General features: G+C 48.9%; 1 protein-coding gene across 8 annotated transcripts in view; it reads right to left on the reverse strand.

The window, feature by feature from the left end:
• CPAMD8 (C3 and PZP like alpha-2-macroglobulin domain containing 8) overlaps positions 1–18219 on the reverse strand; it is a 138366-nt gene that overhangs the window by 90409 nt on the left and 29738 nt on the right. For 7 of the 8 annotated variants that reach the window (XR_010125092.1, XM_054465910.2, XM_063658931.1 and 4 more), the window contains exons 11-13: positions 17962–18189; positions 14275–14445; positions 10467–10595 (exon numbers count right to left, since the gene is read on the reverse strand). Coding sequence is in view for 7 of the 8 variants with exons in the window: in XM_054465910.2 (XP_054321885.2) it covers positions 10467–10595; positions 14275–14445; positions 17962–18189 (528 nt within the window). In the remaining variant the exon portion in view is untranslated. The remainder of the gene's footprint in view (positions 1–10466; positions 10596–14274; positions 14446–17961; positions 18190–18219) is intronic. The other variant, XM_063658932.1, reaches the window with a different exon arrangement.

An 18219-nucleotide genomic window follows, 5' to 3' on the forward strand; every position in this document is an offset into this window, starting at 1 on the left:
TGCCTTGCACCAACGTTACAACCCACCACAGGAAGACAGCCACTCTGGGGCCAGAGGGAGGTTGGGAAGGCTGAGGGAGCGGAGTGCCCAGCATCCAGTCCTGGCCCCTAGTTTTTCTGTTTTTTGTTTTCTTTTTTAAGACAGTGTTTCACTCTTGTCACCCAGGCTGGCATGCAATGGTGAGATCTCAGCTTGCTGCAACCTCTGCCTCCTGGGTTCAAGTGATTCTCCTGCCTCAGCCTCCTGGGTAGCTATTACAGGTGCCTGCCACCATGCCCGTATAATTTTTGTATTTTTAGTAGAAACGGAGTTTCACCATGTTGGCCAGGCTGGTCTCGAACTCCTGACCTCGTGATCCAACCACCTCAGCCTCCCAAAGTGCTGGGATTACAGACGTGAGCCACTGCACCCAGCCAGTGGCCCCTAGTTCTGTATACGGCCTGAGGCTCACCGCCTTGCAGAATTGTACAGATGAAACGTGATGACGGTGTGAAAGCCCTCAGTAAGGTGTCAGTCATGCAGTAAAGAATTGAACCTGGGCCAAAGGGAGGGCTGGCCTTTGCCCATAGCTCCTGGGAGGTGATTTAAGCTCTTCAAATGTCCTGCCTGATAAGAGCGTCTTTTTCTACTTGGGGTCTTGGGTCACACCGGGTAGTAATAAATATGATTTCTGGAGGAGGCCATGGGCCATGCAGCATCAGATCAACCTGGGGAATGAGATTAGTCACGGAGGCAGGTGGTCATCTATGTCTATGTGACTGAGCCCCAGTGAAAACTCTGGACACCAGGCTGGGTGTGGCGGCTCATGCTTGTAATCCCAGTGCTATGGGAGGCCGAGGCAGGAGGATCACTTGAGGCCAGGGGTTTGAGACCAGACTGGGCAACATGACAAGATCCCATCTCTATTTAAGAAAAAAAAAAGAAAGCAAGAAACGTAACTCTGGACACCAAGGTTCCAGGGAGCTTCTCTAGTTGGCAGTACACCATGCATGCTGTCCCACATCTCTGGTGGGAAAATAACACTGTCCCTGACTCTATGCAGACAGAACAAGTAAGTTCATGTTAAGAATTCTTCCGGACTCCGCATCATCGGCCTCTTGTCTTCGCTGTTTTTCATGTGTATTGTTTAGTGTAATAAATTATAACCATAAGTATAACAGCTTTTAGTGAGTACTGTTAATTCTTCTAGAGAATTAAAGAAACTGCAGTAGTGTGAGGACCCCCAAACTCTGCAATTGGTGTCAGAAGAAAGAGTTGTCTTAAGAACTGTTTATGGCCAGGCGCAGTGGCTCACGCCTGTAATCCCAGCACTTTGGGGGGCTGAGGCGTACAGATCGCTCAAGTCCAGAAGTTAGAGAGCAGCCTGGGAAACATAGTGAGACCCCCATCTCTACAAAAAGCACACACAAAAAAAATTGGCAGGGTGTGGTGGCACATGCCTGTAGTTCCAGCTACTCAGGGGGCTGAGGTGGGAGGGTCACTTGAGCCTAGGAAGTCAAAGCTGCAGTGAGCCATGATCGCACCACTGCACTCCAGCCTGGGTAACAGAGTGAGACCCTGTCTCCAAAAAAAAAAATAAAAATAAAATACTGTTTCCTAACTTTGAACGTGCTAATGCCACCAATGGGCTGGGCCTTCTCTTAGGATATGAACTCAGTGAGTTGGGTCCTATCATAGTTCCCAAGTTCCCAGAGGGGAAAACTGGAAACTGAGGCCTTGGTTCTTTGCCCAATGTCAATGAGTGTAGGGCAGGATTCAAACTCAGGGGAGCTGATGCTAAGGCCCCACAATGAACCCTGAAGCTGCCATTATTCTGATACGAGGAAAGCTAAGGCCTCCCAGGTCCTAAGATCTCCCTAGGGGGTTGGCGTGTGGCCATGTCCAACACTTTGCCCTAGGAATCCCCTCCTCTGTTTCATGTTTTGCAATCTGTGACTGTCCCCAAACATTGGGATCACCCTGAAAGCCCAGAAGAGGGATATCTGGAGCAGGGGAAGTGTGGGGAAAAGAGAGATCAGATTGTTACTGTGTCTGTGTAGAAAGAAGTAGACATAGGAGACTCTATTTTGTTCTGTTAATCTATAACCTTACCCCCAACCCCGTGCCCTCTGAAACATGTGCTGTGTCAACTCAGGGTTAAATGGATTAAGGGCTGTGCAAGATGTGCTTTGTTAAACAGATGCTTGAAGGCAGCATGCTCCTCAAGAGTCATCACCACTCCCTAATCTCAAGTGCCCAGCGAGTCATCACCACTCCCTAATCTCAAGTGCCCAGCGAGTCATCACCATTCCCTAATCTCAAGTGCCCAGGGACACAAAACACTGCGGAAGAAGGATTAGTATAAGAGGAAGGCATGCCTCTTTGCAGTTGAGACAAGAGGAAGGCATGCCTCTTTGCAGTTGAGACAAGAGGAAGGCATCTGTCTCCTGCCCGTCCCTGGGCAATGGAATGTCTCGGTATAAAACCCGATTGTATGTTCCATCTACTGAGATAGGGGAAAACCGCCTTAGGGCTGGAGGTGGGACATGCGGGCAACAATACTGCTCTGTAAGGCATTGAGATGTTTATGTGTATGCTTATCTAAAGCACAGCACTTAATTAATTCTTTACCTTGTCTATGATGCAGAGACCTTTGTTCACGTGTTTGTCTGCTGACCTTCTCTCCACTATTATCCTATGACCCTGCCACATCCCCCTCTCCGAGAAACACCCAAGAATGATCAATAAATACTAAGGGAACTTAGAGGCTGGCGGGATCCTCCGTATGCTGAACGCTGGTCCCCTGGGCCCCCTTATTTCTTTCTCTATACTTTGTCTCTGTGTCTTTTTCTTTTCCAAGTCTCTCGTTCCACCTAACAAGAAACACCCACAGGCGTGGAGGGGCAACCCATCCCTTCAGGAAGAGTGGCATTCTTGCTGTGGAAGCTTGGGTAAACATTTCACCTCTCTGAGCCTCAGTTTCCCCATCTGTAAAATAAGGCTGTTATCTCCTGGACAGAGGGTCCTGAGGCTCCAACGAGATGATGTGTGCGTCATGCTCAACATCGTACAATGCACACTGTAGGTGGCTAATAAGTGTCATTCTGGCCAGGGGCCGTGGCTCACACCTGTAATCCCAGTACTTTGGTAGGCTGAGGTGGGTGGATCACTTGAGCCCGGGAGCTTGAGACCAGCCTGGGCAACAGAGATCCCATCTCTACAAAAAATCAAAAAACTCTGGCCAGGCGCAGTGGCTCACACCTTGTAATCTCAGCACGTTGAGAGGCCGAGGCGAGAGGATCGCTTGAGTCTAGGAGTTCAAGACCCACTACAGCAACATCTCTACAAAATATACATCTCTACAAAATACAAAAATTAGGTGGATGTGGTGGTGGGTGCCTGTGGTCTCAGCTACTCGGGAAGCTACGGTGGAAGGATCACTTGAGCCAAGGAGGTTGATGTGTGGTGAGCCATGATCATGCCACTGCACTCTAGCTTGGGCAACAGAGTGAGATCCTGTCTCAATCAATCAATCAATATTTTTTAATTAAAAAAATAAATAAATAGTAAGAAAAATAAATGTCATTCTACCTCCCCCTAAAGGAAGAATCTGCCTGTTTAAGAAGCCGGGCCTAAGGGACTCCCACAGCCAAATTTGGAAAATTTGAGCAGCAAAAAGAAGAATGTCAGCTGAGTGTGGTGGCTCATGCCTGTAATCCTAACACTTTGGGAGGCTGAGGCAGGCAGACTGCTTGAGTTCAGGCGTTCAAGACCAGCCTGAACAACGTGGCGAAACTCCGTCTCTACAAAAAATAACAAAAAAATAGCTGGGTGTGGTGGCAAAAGCCTATAGTCCCAGCTATCTAGGGGGGCTGAGGCAGGAGGATCACTTGAGCACAGGAAGTCAAGGCTGCAGTAAGCCATGACTGTGCCACCACCCTCCAGCCTCGGGTGCTATGGTTTGGCTGTGTCCCCACCCAAATCTCATCTTGAATTGTAGCTCCCATAATTCCCATGTGTTGTGGGAGGAACCCAGTGGGAGATAACTGAATCATGGGGACAGTTTCCCCAATACAGTTCTCATGGTAGAGAATGAGTCTCGTGAGATCTGATAATTTTAAAAGGGGTTTCCCTTTTCACTTGGTTCCCATTCTCTCTTATCTGCCACCATGTAAGACGTACCTTTCACCTTCTGCCATGATTGTAAGGCCTCCCCAGCCACATGGAACTGTGAGTCCATTAAACCTCTTTTTCTGGCTGGGCGTGGTGGCTCACATCTGTAATCCCAGTACTTTGGGAGGCCAAGGCAAGCGGATCACCTAAGGTCAGGAGTCCAACACCAGCCTCCCCAACATGGTGAAAGCCCATCTCTACAAAAATACAAAAATTAGCAAGGCATGATGGCAGGTGCCTGTAATCCCAGCCCAGGAGGCTGAGGCAGGAGAATTGCTTGAACCTGGGAGGCAGAGATTCTAGTGAGCTGAGACTGTGCCATTGCACTCCAGCCTGGGTGACAGAGCGAGACTCCATCTCAAAATAAATAAATAAATAAATAAATAAATAACAATAAACCTATTTTTCTTTATAAATTACCCAGTCTTGGGTATGTCTTTATCAGCAGCATGAAAACGGACTAATATACTGAGTGACAGAGCAAGACCCTGCCTCAAAAATGAATAAATAAATTAAAAACAAAGAAAAGAAAAAGAAGAATATCAAGGTCGTGAAAGACAAGGAAAGAATAAAATTTTCAGATTGGAGGAGACCAAGGAGACGTGATGACTAAATGTGATGTGGGACCCTAAAGGTGATCCCAGACCAGAAAACAAGGCCATGAGTGGGAAAATTTGGGGAAATCCAAATAAAATCTGAAGTCTGGTTAACACTGATGTCCAGTGTTGATTCTTAGTTATGACAAATGGATCATAGTCTTATAAGATGTTAGCATTAGGGGAAGCCTATCAAAATCTCAATGGCCTTTTTTGCAGAAATGGAACTGATCTTAAAATTTATATGAAAACACAAAGGACTCAGGAATCTTGAAAAAGAAGAATAACGTTGGAGGACTCACACTTCCTAATTTCAAAACTTACTACAAAGCTACAGTAATCAAGACAGTGTAGTACCAGCATAAGGAGAGACATAGAAACAAATGGGATAGAAGTGAGAGCCCTGAAATGAATCCAGACAGCTAAGGGCAACTGATTTGAAAAAAGGGTGCTAAGACCATTCAATGGGGAAAGAATAGTCTTTTTAACAAACAGTGCTGAGACAACTGAATAGATGCATGCAAATGAGTGAAGTTGGTCTGTGGGTGGTGGCTCACACCTGCAATCTCAACACTTTAGGAAGCTGAGGTGGGAGGATCACTTGAGCCCAGGAGGTTGAGCTGCAGTGAGCTATAATCACACTACTTTCAGCCTGGGTGACAGAGCAAGGTCCTATCTCAAAAAAAAAAAAAAAAAAGAGAGAGAGAGAGAGAGAGAATGAATTTGGATCCCTACCTCACACCATATAAAAAAATGGACTCAAAACAGATGAAAGACCTAAATGTAAGAGCTGAAACTATAAAACTCTTAAAAGAAAACACAGAGATAAATCATGACCTTGGATTTGGCAATGGTTTCTTTGAGATGTGGCATTAGAAGTGCAAGCAGCAAAAGAAAAAGAGAAATTGGATTTCATCAAAATTTCATCAAATGCACATGCACACTCATGTGTAGTCACACATGTCTGATACAATCGTGCAGTCACACATGCATGCAAACAAACACTAAATGTGAATTCCATTTTTAGGGTACCCATTGAAAATCTGAATATTGCCAATGAATTAGACAATATAATTCAGTGAATGTAATTTTCTTAGGTGTGACCTAAGAAAATGGCCTTGAGGTCAGGTAAAATAATGCCTTTTTTTAAGTATACATTATGGTCAAATATTTAAGAGTGAAACACTATCATGTCTGTAACTTGCTTTCAAATGCTGCGGCCAAAAAATGTGTAGAGAAATAGGTGGATGGGTGAATTGGTAGATGGATGGATGGATGAAGGGAGGGACAGAGGGAGAATGGATGGAGGGAGAGTGGATGAATGGATGGATGAAGGGTTCATGTATGGATGGATGGATGAACGGTGGATGAATGGATGAAGGATGGATGGATGGATGGATGGATGGATGGATGGATGGATGGATGGATGGATGGAGGGCAGATAAATAGGTAAGTGTAGTGGGTGGATGGATGGGTGGAGGAAGGAAAAGGAGGAAAAGAAGGAGGGAGACAGGGTGGATGGATGGATGGATGGATGGATGAAGGGTGGATGAAGGGCAGATGGAAGGATGGATGGATGGATGGATGGATGATAAATGGATAGGGGTAGTGGGCGGATACATGGGTGGAGAAAGGAAAGAAGGGAAGGAAGAAAGGAGGGAGGGAGAGTAAATGGATGGATGGATGATGGATGGATGAAGGGAGGCGCAGAGGGAGGGTGGATGGATGGATGAATAGATAGATGGAGGATGGATGGATGGATGAAGGGTGGATGGATGGAGGGAAGATGAGTGGATAAAGGGTAGTAGGTGGATGGATGGGTGGAGGGAGGGAGGAAAGAAAAAGAGAGGGAGGAAGGGTGAATGAATGGAGGGAGAGAGGACGGATGGATGGAGGGATGAAGAGAGGGACAGATGGAGGGATGGAGAGAGGGATGGAGGGTGGATGGAGGGATGAATGAAAGGATATAGGCAAAGCATTAATTTATAAATCTAGGTGAAAGTCTCATGGTTGTCTATTATATTAACATTTTTCAATTTCACTCTAAATTTATTAATGTCCCCCTTATAAAAAGACACCCAAACAAAAGTCCCCTTCTGCTTGAGATCTTGTGGGGGAAAAGGAGAGCACAAACCTTTCTCCTCTTCTTTACTAAATTTATGGCATCAAAACAACCTTAAAAGATTGGAGTGACAGCCCCCATTCACCAAGCAAAACAGGTTCAGAAGGGTGGGTGCCGAGATGTGGGGAGTGGAGCCCCCCAGCTCCCCCCTGCCGGGGCCCTGGAGCTAAAAGAAAAGAAAGAAGTCCCTGCGCCATGCCCAGCCTGGCCCCAGCATGAACCCATCTTCCCTCCATGCCCTGAGGTTGTGCCCAGGCCCCTCATGGCAGTTTGGTGGGTAGGAGGAGCTGGGGTTTGCTGAGCCACCTCAAAAAGATTGAGATGTCACCCGGGGAGCAAAATCTGAGTGACAGAGCCAGGTCTCCCCCTAATCAGAACAACAGTCTCGCCAGCTGAGAACACAAGGTTCCTTCCTGCCCCCTGAGGAGGAGGCCAGCGCCAGCGTCCCCGCCCTGCACCACTGGTTTAATAGAATTACAACAAGAACAGTGTGTTCAGCCAAGCTGGGCATGATCCTGTCTGACTTCTCATTCTTACAACCTCTGCAAAGGGCTGTTAATCCCAGGAAACAGGCAGCCTTGGTGCCACGATTCCTCCAAGCTGAACCCCAGGGGCCTTGATGTGATCAGAAAAGGAGTGTGAGAGGTTTATGGGCTGGTAGGGCCCTGGGCGCTGTGATGGCAACTGGTTTCCATTAGGGGTGACATTTCTGTCAAGGCTGGGGCTATAGCTTGAGCCAGAGGCTCTGCTGGGATTGCGGCCAGGATGCAAACGGCCCAGCCAGTGAGCCTGCCACCAGTCCACAGAGTTCACAGAGGGGTGATGTATCTTAAATATAGATGTGTATGGCCAGGCGCGGTGGCTCACGCCTGTAATCCCAACACTTTGGGAGGCCGAAGAGGGTGGATCACCTGAGGCCAGGAGTTCGAGACCACCCTGGTCAACATGGTGAAACCCTGTCTCTACTAAAAATACAAAAATAATTAGCCGAGCATGGTGGCAGATGCCTGTAATCCCAGCTACTCAGCAGGCTGAGGCAGGAGAAGTGCTTGAACCCAGGAGATGGAGGTTGCAGTGAGCTGAGATTGTGCCACTGCACTCCAGCCTGGGAGACAGAGACTCTGTCAAAAAAAAAAAATATATATATATATATATATATATGTATATGTGGGTATCTAGATGTCGATGAACACACATGTACACAGCATATACATATATATGCACATATATACAGTTGACCCTTGAGAAATACAGGTTTGAACTGCCCACGTCACTGATGTGTGGATTTTCTTCCACCTCTGCCCAAGCAAGACAGCAGGACCACCCTCCTCTTCCTCCTCCTCCTCAGCCTACTGAACATGAAGACGACAAGGAAGAAGACCTTTACAATGATCCATTCCCACTTCATAAACAATCAAGATATTTTCTCTTCTTTATGATTTTTTTTACCTGCGCCTGCCAGTTACCTTATGATTTTCTGAATAATATTTTCCTTCCTCTAGCTTGCATTATTGTAAGAATACAGTATATCATACATAGAAAGTACAAAATCTGTGTTGATTGACTCTGGTCAATAGTAAGCTATAGATAAAGTTTAGCTAAGTTTAGTTTTGAGACAGGGTCTCGCCCTGTCACCCAGGCTGGAGTACAGTGGCAGGATCATGGTTCACTGCAGTCCCAATCTCCCGGGCTCAAGTGATCCTCCTGCCTCAGCCTCTTGAGTAATTGGGACTACAGGCATGCACCACCACATCCGGCTGCGGTTTTTTTGTTTTTGTTTTTGTTTTGATAGGGATGGGATTTCACCATGTTGCCCAGGCTGGTCTGAAACTCCTGGGCTCAAGCAATCCTCCCGCCTCAGCCTCCCAAAGTGCCGAGATTAGAGGTGTAAGCCACCACACCCGGTCGGGAACTCTACTTTTTGTTCAAGGTTTTTATAAACTTACAACTGCTCTTAAAAAATTAAGTCTATTAATTAAAAGAAAAATACACACACATACATCTTATATAATCAGAATTGCAAAATAATAGACCCAGGAAAAATGAATGGCAGACACGGCTCTAAGTTTACCTTGTCTTTGCACTCAGTGTGTCTGTGTGGAGAAACTCCCAGGGCCTCTGCACTAAGGGAAGGCTCACGGTAGTGGGGAATCCAGCCCCATAGCAGCAGCTCTATGTCAGGTCTGGGTGCAGTGGTGCCCTGGGGCAGAGTGGTGATCATCATTGTCAGCCCTGGGCCACAGCCTAAATGTCCCTAACAAATAAATAGCAACGTGCCAGGCGTGGTGGCTCACGCCTGTAATCCCAGCATTTTGGGAGGCCGAGGTGGGCAGATGACTTGAGGTCAGAAGTTCAAGACCAGCCTGGCCAACATGGTGAAACCCCATCTCTTCTAGAATACAAAGATTGGCCAGGCATTGTGGTGGGCACCTGTAATCCCAGCTACTCCAGAGGCTGAGGCATGAAAATCACCTGAACCCTGGAGACGGAAGTTGCAGTGAGCTGAGATCGCACCACTGCACTCCAGCCTGGGTGACAGAGTGAGACTCCATCTCAAAAACAAAACAAAACAAAAAAAAAAAAGAAAGAAAAGAAACAAATAGTAATGCATGCATGCATTCTGCAGAATTCTGCCCTTGCTGGGGAGATAAGGGATCCCTGTGTCAGCTGTAGTATTAGGTCCCTTAGAGCAGGGGTCCCCAACCCCCAGGGCCATGGACCAGTACTGATTCATGGCCTGTTAGGAACCAGGTCACACAGCAGGAGGTGAGTAGTAGGCCGGCAATCGAAACTTCATCTGTATTTACAGCCGCTCGCCATCACTCATATTACCATGTGAGCTCCACCTCCTGTCACATCAGCAGTGGCAGCATTAGATTCTCTCAGGAGTGTGAACCCTATTGTGAATTGTGCTTGCACGGGATCTAGGCTGCATGCCCCTAATGAGAATCTAATGCCTGACGATCTGTCACTGTCTCCCACCACCCCCACATGGGACTGTCTAGTTGCAGGAAAACAAGCTCAGGGCTCCCACTGATTCTACATGATGGTGAGTTGTATCATTGTTTCATTATATATTGCAATGTCATAATAATAGAAATAAAGTGCAAAATAAACATAATGTCCTTGAATCATCCTGAAACCCTCCCCTGCACTCGTGCCCCAGTCTGTGGAAAAATTGTCTTCCACAAAACCAATCCTTGGTGCCAAAAAGGCTGGCTACTGCTGCCTTAGAGGCTCACTCATGCTGCATCTTTTTTGAGAAGGAGTCTTGCTTTGTTGCCCAGGCTGAAGTGCAGTGGTGTGATCTCGGCTCACTGCAACCTCTGCCTCCCTGGTTCAAGCAATTCTCCTGCCTCAGCCTCCCAAGTAGCTGGGATTACAGGCACACACTACCACGCTCAGCTATTTTTGTATTTTTAGTAGAGATGGAGTTTCACCATGCTGGCCAGGCTGGTCTCGAAATCCTAACCTCCAGTGATCCGCCCGCCTCGGCCTCCCAAAGTGCTGGGATTACAGGCATGAGCCACAGCACCCGGCTCATGCTGCTTTTGGATCCCACATGGCCCAGGAAGGGCAGCACCTGAAAATCTTACCTGCAGTGGGTGGGACAGTGGCTGCAGCTGCAGGTAGCACTGGCTGGGGGAGTACCAGCTGCCGAGGGAGAGGTAGCTGGGCAGGTACTGAGCCCCCACGGGCTTCCCATTCAGTGCTATCACCTTGGTCTGAGAAGAGAAGACGCTTGGGTCAACACCCGAGTGCCGAGAGCAGAAAGGGGGTTTTGGGGATGCTTCTGCCTGCTCTGCCCAGAAGAAACACCCTCTCATGCTCCAATATCCCTTTGGGGAACCCTGTCCCCATTCCTCAGGGAGTAGTAGCCAGTTGTCCAGCCCATTCTTCCTAGCACCAAGAAGCAAGTGTCCAGCTGGGCACGGTGACTCACATCTGTAATCACAGCACTTCAGGAGGCCGAGGCAGGTGGATCACCTGAGGCCAGGAGTTCGAGACCAGCCTGGCTAACATGGAGAAACCCCATCTTTACTAAAAAAAATACAAAAATTAGCCAGGAGTAGTGGCGCATGCCTGTAATCCCAGCTACTCAGGAGGCTGAGGCACAAGAATTGCTTGAACCCAGGAGGCAGAGGATGCAGTGAGCCGAGATCACACCACTGCACTCCAGCCTGAGCAACAGAGCAAGACTCTGTCTCAAAAAAAAAAAAAAAAAGAAGCGAGTGTCCAAGATTGGTCAAAGGGTACTGGGGGCCCGGCACAGTGGGTTCATACCTATAATCTCAGCATTTTGGGAGGCAGAGGCGGGAGGATCACTTGGGCCCAGGAGTTCAAGACCAGCCTGGGCAACATAGCAAGATCCAGTCTCTACAAAAAATGTTTTGAAAATTACTGGGGCGTGGTGGCACATGCCTGAAGACTCAGCTACTAGGGGAGGCTGCAGCAGGAGGATCACTTGAGTCCAGGAGTTCAAAGCTGCAATTAGCTATGATCGCACCATTGCACTCCAGCCTGGACAACAGAGCTAGACCATGTCTCTGAAATAATTTTAAAAAGAAGTTGGGCTGGGCGTGGTGGCTCATGCCTGTAATCCCAGCACTTTGGGAGGCCAAGGTGGGCAGATCACGAGATCAGGAGATCGAGACCATCCTGGCCAACATGGTGAAACCCTGTCTCTACTAAAATACAAAAAATTAGCCGGGCATGGTGGTGGGCAACTGTAGTCCCAGCTACTTGGGAGGCTGAGGCAGGGGAATCAGTTGAACCTGGGAGGCAGAGGTTGCAGTGAGCCGGAATCATGCCATTGCATTCCAGCCTGGGCAACAAGAGCAAAACTCCGTCTCAAAAAAAAAAAAAAAAAACAAGTTGGCCTGCCTCTGTCTCTGGCTCCTGGGAAGTAGGTAGACTCTGAATAGGGTATAAATGGGCCACACCAGAAAGGCCAGTTGTGTGGTTAGATGGCTGGGCTTTGAGCCACAGGATATCAGCCCATCTCCAGGAAAGGGAGAGGGCAGGAGATTGGGATCAGTCCCATGGCCAATGATTTAATCAATCATGCAGATGAAATGAGGCCCCCACAAAAAACTCTGGACACCAAAGCTCAGGTGAGCTTTCCTGCTTAGCAATGCTCAGCTTGTGGGGATGATATATCCTGGTTCTGTGCAGAGAACACACAAAACTTCCAATCTGGGAATTGTCCAGACCTCGCCCTATGCATCTCTCTCTTTGGTTGGTTCTAATTTGTGTCATTTTGCTATGGTAAAGCTGTAATTAAAAGGTGGTGGTGTAGTGGAATTTGCAGCCAGTGGGTGGGAAGCACAGGTGGCCAGGGGACCCCTGGACTTGCAGCTGGTGTCAGAATTTAGGGTAGTCTTGTGGAGAGGGCCGTGCCCACCACCTGTGAAGTGTGGCCCAGCTCCGGGTAGCTGGTGTCAGAAGTCACTGCAATCTCCCACCTGGTAGGGGATGGGCAGGGCAGATCTCTGGTTCCTCAAGGAGTTTGAGAGATGCCAGGCTATGGTCACTCTCTTAAAACAGGACAGTGGGCTGGGTACAGTGGCTCACACTTGTAATCCCAGCACTTTGGGAGGCCAAGGCAGGTGGACTGCCTGAGGTCAAGAGTTCAAGACCAGCTTGACCAATATAGTGAAACCCCATCTCTACTAGAAATACAAAAATTAGCTGGGCGTGGTGGGGGGTGCCTGTAATCCCAGCTACTCGGGAGGCTGAGGCAGGATAATCGCTTGAACCTGGGAGGCCGAGGTTGCAGTGAGCCGAGATTGCACCACTGCACTCCAGCTTGGGCGACAGAGCAAGACTCTGTTATCAGAATTAAAAAAAAAAAAACAGAACAGTGGCCCAGGTGACCAAACAGCTGTGCTGTGTGTTGAGCAGCAGGTCCGACACAAGAAAGTGTGAACACATCTGGCTGTGAATGTCGAGTGGCAAAGGCAGTGGCTTTCGTGGTTAAAACCTTTAGGACATGGTGCCCACAGAGGACAAAGTGACCACAGTGTCCTCAGTTCCCATCTACGTATTTACTCTCTGAAGGGCCGCCAGGTCCACTCTCAGTTCCCAAAGCCAAGGGCTGGAACATCCTCTCCAATCCCTCCTGTTCTTCCCTTCTCTGATGACGGGACACTAAGGCCTTCCGGATCTACTTCCTCAAGAGCTCCAGTTTGGGGACCTCTCTGTCCTCACCTCCTGTCTGCCTGCCTGGGTCCGACCTGAACCACCCCCCACTGAAGACTCTGGAGTGATCACTGGGTATCAAAAATCAGATCAGGCCAGACATGGCAGCTCATGGCCTATAATCCCTGTGCTTTGGGAGGCTGAGGTGGAAGGATGGCTTCAGGCCAGGAGGTTGAGACCAGCCAGGGCAACATAGCAAGACCCCATCTCTACAGAAAAATTTATTATTTATTTATTTGCTTGTTTGTTTGTTTTTGAGATGGAGTCTCACTCTGTTGCCTAGGCTGAGGTGCAGTGGCGTGATCTCGGCTCACTGCAACTTCTGCCTCCCAAGTTCAAGCAATTCTCCTGCCTCAGTCTCCCGAGTGGCTGAGATTACAGGCACCTGCCACAACACCTGGCTAATTTTTGTATTTTTAGTAGAGACAGGGTTTTGCCATGTTGGCCAGGCTGGTCTCAAACTCCTGACCTCAGGTGATCCACCTGCTTCAGCCTCCCAACATGCTGGGATTACAAGCATGAGCCACTGCACCCAGCCTCTACAGAAAAATTTAAAAATTAGCTGGGTGTGGTGCTAATTACAGGCATGCACCTGTAATCTCAGGTACTTGGGAGGCTGACTCAGGAGGATCGCTTTAGCCCAGCAGTTGGAGGCTGCAGTGAGCTATGATGGTGCCACTGCACTGCAGCCTGGGCAACAGAGCAAGACCCTGTCTCTTAAAAAAAAAAAAAAAATCAGATCACTCTTTCGCCTGACACTGCTTTCCACAGCACCCCTGTGAGGTGGCGGAAACCACCATTGGCTCTCTCCCCAATCTCTTTCCAAAATGGCTCAATATGGTTGAGCACTTGTGAGACTTTGATTACAGTATAAGCATGGTCTGCCTCTGAACCTCCACCCACGCTGTTCCACCCGCCCAGAAGCAGCCTGGCTGACTTCCCCATGGTCAGGAGTCCATTTGGAGAGATCCCCTCGGACAAGACTCCTTTGGCACAACTGGTCTAGGCACCCTTATCTCTCTTTGACCTGCCACCCAATCCCAGGATGGCTGTATTGTCCATCCCACTGTCTGGTGGAATGTGTACTCCTGCAGGGCTGGGATGGGCTCCAGGCCCACTGATAAGGTGCCTGCACCCAGCCTCGGGGAGGCCCCAAGTCCATACCTGCTGGCTGAATAACAAGGGTCTGCGGGACTCACCCACCTCCAGCCACACGTGCTGGGCTGACGTGGGGATGGAGGGGATTTCAAACCCCACCAGTCCACCCTGGGACACAACTTCACTGGTGTAGATGTTATCCTTCGGTGTCAGCTCTGCCTTAATCTGGACCGTCACCCCCTCAGCTGGGCTGCCATCAGGGTAGGATAGCTCCACCTGGAAAAGGTCACCCAAGACACAAGAGAGTTAAGATGGCCATGCTCCCCAAACTGATCTGCAGAATCAACGCAATCCCCACTGGAATCCCAGGGGGCTTCTTTGTAGAAATTGACAAACTGCTCCTGAAATTCACAGGACATCGAAATGAGTTCCAAATCGCAAAAACAATCCTTAAAGGGAACTCACAGGTCCAGGAGTGGTGGCGTGTGCCTGTGGTCCCAGCTACTCAAGAGGCTTCCAAGGCAGACATGGAAGGTGGGTGCAGTGGCTCACACCTATAATCCCACATGAGGCCAGGAGTTCCAGACCAGCCTGGGTAACATAGTGAGACCTCACTACAAAAAACTTAAAAATTTCAGGTGTGGTGGCATGCACCTATAGCCCCAACTATTCAGGAGGCTGAGGTAGGAGGATCACTTGAGTCTGGGACTTCAATGCTGCAGAGAGCTATGATGGTGCCACTGCACTCCAGCCTGAGTGACTGAATGAGACCCTGTCTCTTAAGAAAAAAAAAGTTTTAAATGAAGTTGCATCCCTACCTCACATCATATACACAAATAAACTCAAATGGATCACAGACCTAAATGTAACAGCTAAAGCTATAACATTCTTAGAAGAAACATAAGGGTAGACCTTCATGCCCTTGGATTTGGCAAAGAGGTCATGAAGTACAAATTACATGTGCTGGTCATTAGTCTGATGCCATACCAGGGTATGGACAGTTCAGTGTGACACTTAAACCTCACCCATTCAGACTGGTTGGAGAGCCAGTAGAATGAGGCAGAAATGGATGTTTTAAAAGGAGCATAGACTGTAGCCTCTGAAGAACCCTAAAACAGCCCTCAGCTGTGCAGGTATCTGGTGTTGGAGTGAACCAGGATTCAGCCCACATGATCCTCATTAACCACTCCCTTTTTTTTTTTTTTTTTTTTTGAGAGACAGAGTCTTGCTCTGTTGCCCAGGCTGGAGTGAAGTGGCCCGATCATAGCTCACTGCTGCCTCTACCTCCTGGGCTCAGGCAATCCTCCTGCCTCATCCTCCTGATAGCTGGGACCACAGGTGTACAATACCACGCCTGTCTAATTTTTAAAAAAATTCGTAGAGCTGCGGTCTTGCTCTATTGCCCAGGCTGGTCTCAAACTCCCAGTCTCAAGCAATCCTCCCACCTTGGTCTCCCAAAGTGTGAGCCACCAACGCCTGGCCTATTTCTTTTTATTTTTTGTAGAGACTGGATCTCACTATGTTGCCCAGGCTGGTCTCAGACTTTTGTCCTCAAGTGGTCCTCTTGCCTTGGCCTCGAGTGGTCCTCTTGCCTCGGCCTCCCAAAGCACTGGGACTACAGGCATGAGCCACCATGCCCAGCCTAACCACTCCTTTCTTGAATGCAGATGGTAGGTATTTTCTGTCATATGTGAAATGCTCTTTACCAAATTTGTAGCCTTAAACCTCTTCTTCATACACATTCTGACCCCGCACAAGGTACTTTAGTTTCTACTCAAGCTGGGGCCCTCAAAGCCAGGGACACAGGAGATGTGTCTGTGCATGGGATAGCGGTGGCTCTAACACTGGCATGGAGAAGAGAAAGGAGGTTCCAAAGCAGAACAAGAGGGTCAGAACTCAGTGTGAGGACAGCCAGCCAGCATCACTCATGGACAGCAAAAGGGAACTGGGTGCAGGCAGACACAGGGCCAGGGATGTGGCCCACTTTCCCCTTGCATGACACTGGGCTCTGTTGGCCTTGCCCCACTCCTGCTGCTGCAATTGGGGTGAAGATGCCCCAGGTTTGTTTTTGTTTTTTTGTTTTTTGATTTTTTATTTGAGACGGAGTCTCACTGTCTCCCAGGCTGGAGTGCAGTGGTGTGATCTTGGCTCACTGCAACCTCCGCCTCCACGTTCAAGCAATTGTCATGCCTCAGCCTCCTGAGTCACTGGCATACAGGTGTCCACCACCATGTCTGGCTAGTTTTTGTATTTTCAGTAGAGACAGTATTTCACCATGTTGGCCAGGTTGGTCTTGAAGTCCTGACCTCAGGTCATCTGCCCACCTGGGCCTCCCAAAGTGCTGGGATTATAGTCATGAGCCACCGCACCCAGCCTACACCGGTTTAACAGTTAAAATAAGAATAATGACAGGGTGCAGTGGCTCACACCTGCAATCCCAGCACTTTGGGGGTCTGAGGTAGGAGAACTGCTTGAGCCCAGGAGTTCAAGACCAGTCTGGCCAACGCAGCAAGATCCCATCTCTACAAAAAATTAAAAAATTGGCCAGGCGCAGTGGCTCATGCTTGCAATCTCAGCATTCTGAGAGGCTGAGGCAGGTGGATCACCTGAGATCAGATGTTTGAGACCAGCCTGGCCAACATGGTGGAACCCCGTCTCTACTAAAGATACAAAAATTAGTGGGGTGTGGTGGGGCATGCCTGTAATCCCAGCTACTCAGGAGGCTGAGCCAGGAGAATCACTTGAACCCAGGAGGCAGAGGTTGCAATTAGCTGAGATTGCACCACTGCACTCCAGCCTGGGTGACAGAGCGAGACTCTGTCTCTAAATAAATAAATAAATAAATAAATAAATAAATAAATAAAAATAAAATTTTGCTGGGCATGGTGGCTCACGCCTGCAGTCCCAGCTACCCAGGATGCTGAGGCAGGCGGATTGCTTGAGTCTAGGATGTCGAGGCTGCAGTGAGCTATGATCTCACCACTGCACTCCTGCCTGGGCGACAGAACAAAACCCTGTCTCTAAGAAGAAAACATATATAAGGATCATGACATCTGGACACCTCAAAATTTACTGTGCATAAAACTTGAGTGGTGGGTGGGAGGCAGAGGCTTGTTCAAAATGTCACACGGGTCTGCACCTGTCAGTCTCAGGAACAGGAGGTCTACCTCTGCAGGGCTCTCAACTTAGGTCCTCAAGGGATAAAATCAACCCAGTGAAGGGCCAGGAGTGATGGCTCACGCCTGTAACCCCAGCACTTTGGGAGGCCAAGGCGGGAAGTTCACTTGAGGCCAGGAGTTCGAGACCAGCCTGGCCAACATGGCGAAACCCCGTCTCTACTAAAAATACAAAAATTAACTGGGCTTGGTGATATGTGCCTGTAATCCCAGCTACTCGGGAGGCTGAGGCAGGAGAATCACTTGAACCTGGGAGACGGAGGTTGCAGTGAGCCGAGATGGAGCCACTGCACTCCAGCCTGGGCGATGGAGTATGACTCTCTCTCAAAAAAAAAAAAAAAAATGAAACTATTGAAGAAACAGGACTGCCTTAGAGGAGTTGCTTTAATAAATGGCTACTCAAATGTCTGTCCAAGTGGAATAGAGTAGATTGTCCTTTCCCGTGGAGGAAAATGTCCCCTGCCCCTCACCTAGAACACCAGCCCTTTCTACTCTCCACAATGGTTATGTCAGGGGATCCGTTTTCAGCTGAGTCACCACTGCGGAGCTAGTGGCTAGTGGTGGTGGTTTCACGGTGGTCCTCGGGTGGGATGCAGCACAGTCACCCCCAAGTTACCTTCCCCACATAGGCCAGGCCCGGCTTGAACTGCTTCCTCGTGTCCTTGGAGTACCGGATGTCCACCAGTTGCCTCTGCACAGGGGTGGAGTCATCGAACGCGACCTGCTGGCTCCCATCCACACTGGTCACCATGGTCCAGATGCTGACCCTGCCCCGGAAGTGCTCGGGGACATCCGCTGGGATCATGTCCCTCACGCAGATGTCGAAGTCCTGGGAGCCGAGGATCTGGAGGGAGGAAAAACGCAGCCTGTGCTT

Source organism: Pongo pygmaeus, chromosome 20 (genome assembly GCF_028885625.2).
Source record: "Pongo pygmaeus isolate AG05252 chromosome 20, NHGRI_mPonPyg2-v2.0_pri, whole genome shotgun sequence".
NCBI lineage: Eukaryota > Metazoa > Chordata > Mammalia > Primates > Hominidae > Pongo > Pongo pygmaeus.